Consider the following 4,444-nt stretch of genomic DNA (forward strand, 5'->3'; position numbering starts at 1 on the left):
GAGAACTTCCAACGGAGATGCCAAAATCTTAGATGAATTGACATTCTCTTGCCAAAATTTAAAGGCAAGTCAAAACTTTTTTGTTTGTCATATAGTCTGGGCCCATATTATTGTTTAATTTTCTTCGTTTATTAATTATTTTATTATTAAATTATGGGTCTACTTGATTTTATAAATAATAAAAAAAATATTTTAATTTGACATTTCGGTTAAAATATGGGACTTTACAAAGTTTTATTTTGTCACATCAACTACAAAAATGAATTTTGACAAGGCGTGACAATGGTCTAATGTTAAACTTAACTACTTAAGCCGTCGTCAGTTTCAGACTCGAGATCCCTCGCGTGCGCCTTCTCTTCCCTCCACTCTCTCTCAGCAACAATGAAATCCCCCAAGCTTCTAAATCCTCAGACACTAAAAACCTTACAAGCTCCGACCCATTTCCCCCAGAAGCCACCTCCCTCCGCCGCACCTCTCTCTTCCCTCGCTCATCCAACCTCCCCTCTACCAATCACCCACCACATCCTCCTCACCTCCAGCCAGTCTTCTCAGTGGTATTTCATCAAACACATTTCTCCCAACATTCCCCCTTCCCTAATCTCTGACGCCCTCTTCGACCTCCGCAAAAGCCCCGAACTTTTCCTCAAATTCATCTCCCAAATCGAGTTCCACCGCCTGGATGTCGACATCCGCTGCCTCGCCATCGCCATTGTCGCCCAACCTTCCCCAAAACGCTCATTCGATCTTGAAGCAAGTGGTTGGTGGTGGCAGTGCCACTGTTAGAGAGATTTTTTAGGCATTGGCGCTTTCAAGAGAGCGCCTGAGTGAGAAAAGCAGCCTCGGGTTTGATTTGCTGGTGCAGGCGTGCTGTGAAATGAAGAAGGCTGATGAGGCTCTTGAGTGCTTTTACTTGATGAAAGATAAAGGTGTTTTACCTAATAATTTGACGTGCAATAACGCATAGATAGGGCGTGGGTTTTGTATGCCGAGATGTTTAGGTTGAAGATCAAATCAAGTGTTTCTACCTTTAACATAATGATCAATGTGTTGTGTAAAGAAGGGAGGTTGAAGAAGGCAACGGAGTTTCTTGGGTTTATGGAGACTTTGGGCATTCAGGCGAATGTTGTCACTTATAATACTATAATTCATGGATATTGTTCGATTGGGAGAGTTGGAAGGGCTCAGATGCTCTTTAGTGCATTGAAAGATAAAGGCGTTGAGCTGGATTCTTACACGTATGGTTTGATTATTAGTGGCATGTGCAAGGAAAGAAGACTTGAGATACTCATCTCAGATTCATGAGTAGTAAGCTATGAGATATACCATGTACATACATTAGACTTGAATTTTGTTTGACTGTAAACGATGTATCATGCGTCCCCATAAAGAGTGTATTGTCATCAAGTTAACTTATAGCAGTAAAGTCTGTCATATGTGCTCAATAAATGCGTTTTGGAATTTCATTGTATCTAGATACTCTTTGTTGATGATCTTTATACATATCTGGGAGCAGCCACATCCTTTATTCCTTTTTCCTTTTCAATTCTACCTGGAACAGAAGGTTTGAAACTGCATTAAATTGCAATCACTATGTTAGTTTGGTTAGATTGTGAATTGTTCCTTTTTTCCGTTTTCCTGGGATAAATTGAAAACTGAAATGCAGGCCACTGCTATATCTTAGTCATAATCGAAGCCAACTTCTTGGTTCTTGCTGGTATTTGCTTAGATTTCACATGAGTAACGGTTTGAGGTACTGGTGCTTGATATAAATGTGTTCTATGCCCTAGTTAATCAAATCCGAAAATTTGATCTCGAAAATTTGATCTCTGTGAAACTTAAAACTGTTGTTCTTTTCTAGGTTCCGAGAAGTTCAACTTTTCGCTTGAGAGTTGAACTCAGAAGATGACCATCTTCCATGCACTCGTACAGTGGCAAGGTAATATCCCAGGAATCTTACAACTTTTACCTTCATTTTACAGTTCCTTAGTCGCATAAGGACCACAGGAATGAAGATATATTTTTAACTAGTGGGAACATCTTAATTGCCACACACACTATAATGAAAACCAATTCACTCTCCACTACTTGCAAATCGACTAATAAGCACTAACTTAAACTAATCAGCTTGGAATCTCAGTATACTGTAATTTTCGTGAGCTTGAAGTAACACCGTTAATTTTCTCATGGGGTGACACTTCCATGTCAGATATTAATTTTTGTTGTCGCACTAAGCCAAGTGTCGTTTTGTGAATTATTTTGTTTGTGGAAACACATGCATCATGCACCAAGTGCTTTTAATTAGTGTCCTCTGCCACTACTGTAGCTTCAAGTATTTAAGGTATGTTTGGAGATTATTGTGAATTAAGCTCTATCTGCTGCAGATCATGCACCGAAAACCCTGATCTGTGAAGATTAGCTTTCAGCGGGGACCTTTGTCGGACACATAGTACCCGGCTTTGCTCTCACCCTCCTTGATTTATGGCACACCGTCAACACTATCAGATCCTATTTTCTCAAAGGCCCTAATAACTTTACGATAAGGTTTTGGTACCCATTCAATTCCCCACTTTCGAAACTCAAACACTTGGAGCTCATTTTTATCTTATATTTCTCTGTATTGGCAATTCTGATGCAAGTTATAGACTTCCCTTTTCTTCAATTCTCTTTCAAGCTCCATAACTTGGAGCATGCAACCATGTTCCTCCACCTCATCGTATTTGCAGCCTTTATGCTTTGTGCTGAGTTGATTCATTCATTTCACACCCTATCCGGGTCGTTGGAATACTAGTAGCCTCTGTTTTTTGCCAAGAGCTTTTCCTACTCTATTTCCACTCAGCCGACCATGTTGGGCTTGAAGGGCATTACCACTGGTTGTTGCAGCTCATTGTGTTTGCTTCCGTCATGGCAGCTGTAACAGCAACTTGTTTCCGAACCAATCTTCCTGCAGCACTTGTTCTTTCGATTTCAGTTGTTTTTCAAGGTTGCTGGTTTATGAACATGGGATTCATGCTACGGGTTTCTAGGTTTGCTCCGAAGGGTTGCGCTGTCCATTTTGTTGAGGGTAACGGTGATAGCATGCTTGGAGCGGTAACTTGTGGGACAAGTAAGGCTGATTTTAGGGCACGAGCATTGGCAAACTTGCAATTTAGTTGGATACTTTGTGGGATTTTTGATATTCACAGGATGCACATGCCTGAAATTTGCAGGCAAATGCATTCCAAGGGAGCTGTCAATAGAGTATGAGCAACTCCAGAGTAGAGGAGCAGATGTCCCTATAGCCATAAATGATTTCAAGGAAGTACGTCCTTAGAAAACTTGGTAGTTATTTGGGGCAAGCCTTCCTTTCGGGAACATGATAAGTCGAGGGTTCGATCCCTTCCGATTTATAGTTATGTGATCAATAATTTGTTAAAATGAGGCTGGATCGAGGATCGTTTTGATATTTCTTTTACTGTAACAAATGCTTATCTAACAATTTTGCCTTTTAGATTGAACAAATCAAAGTAAGATGAAGGAACAAAAGCAAACAAAGGCTTGTATAATAGAACAATGGTGTGCTGAAATCATTTCCCATTGCTTATGGAGAAAACCGAAAAGGTGACGATGAACGCTCAAAGCAATTCCACCCCCTAAGACTTTGCGCCAGCACCCAGCGCATTTATCCACTCAAGTGAACAGTAATAGACCCCAATGAACAGTAATAGGCCAAAACATCTCCACCCCTAAAAAAATACGCTGGCATAAACGTTCTCCACCCCTACAAAATGCACTGGCACCCAGCCCATTTAAATTTTTTTTAAATTTTTTATAAAAAATAAATAAATAAAATAGTTTTAATTTTGGATAAGATTTTTAACCAATCTCGTCACACCACGTGTCATTATCCGAACGTACTATTTTGTGAATAGATTTCCGCTAAGATTTGCAACCAATCCCGATGCGTCACGTGTCACTATCTGTTTACAATAATTTAGCCAAGATTACGATAAGATTTTCAACCAATCCCGAGGTGCCACGTGGCATTGTCCAGAATCTCATCCTTTCTTTTTTTTGTCCATATAAACCCTACATCTCTACATCCATCGTCACACCAAACTCAATCCTTCTTTAGCTTAGAATCCTTCTTCATCGTTTTCAAATATTGAGTTTTTTTTACAATGTCTTCTTCAAGGAGAGTGCATAAACAATTTGTGGAGCAACAGAAAAGATTGTTGGCACAACAAGAAGAATTGATCAATCTCGAGGAAGGTGGAGGTGGAGATGAGGCTTTCGCAATGGAGGAGGACTCAGATGATGACCATAGAAGGCAGAGGGCCTCACATTCCCGCCGTGTCATGGAAGTTGTGGGTCAAATAGCCAAACCCAGATGTGCCGCAAACTTCGATAGAAAAAGGGAAAGACGAGGTAAAGATCTCTTGGAAGATTATTTTATTCCCAATAGCGT

The 4,444-nt window shown here is 40.2% G+C and overlaps 1 protein-coding gene across 1 annotated transcript; it reads left to right on the top strand.

The window, feature by feature from the left end:
• Positions 1 to 2,643: 2,643 nt before the first annotated feature.
• On the top strand, positions 2,644 to 3,314 carry LOC126624429 (uncharacterized). The gene is made up of 2 exons (XM_050293489.1): positions 2,644 to 3,103; positions 3,207 to 3,314. The coding sequence occupies exons 1-2, from the start codon at positions 2,902 to 2,904 to the stop codon at positions 3,308 to 3,310; spliced, it is 306 nt and encodes a 101-aa protein (XP_050149446.1). The 5' UTR covers positions 2,644 to 2,901; the 3' UTR covers positions 3,311 to 3,314.
• The last annotated feature ends 1,130 nt before the right edge of the window (positions 3,315 to 4,444 follow it).

Source organism: Malus sylvestris, chromosome 5, assembly GCF_916048215.2.
Source record: "Malus sylvestris chromosome 5, drMalSylv7.2, whole genome shotgun sequence".
NCBI classification, from domain to species: Eukaryota; Viridiplantae; Streptophyta; class Magnoliopsida; order Rosales; family Rosaceae; genus Malus; species Malus sylvestris.

Excerpts from the sequence above, each read along its gene's own strand:
- LOC126624429 (XM_050293489.1), top strand. The coding sequence starts at position 2,902 with ATGGCAGCTGTAACAGCAACTTGTTTCCGAACCAATCTTCCTGCAGCA. Across the intron at positions 3,104-3,206 it reads AGCGGTAACTTGTGGGACAA|GCAAATGCATTCCAAGGGAG; the intron begins GTAAGGCTGATT and ends TGAAATTTGCAG.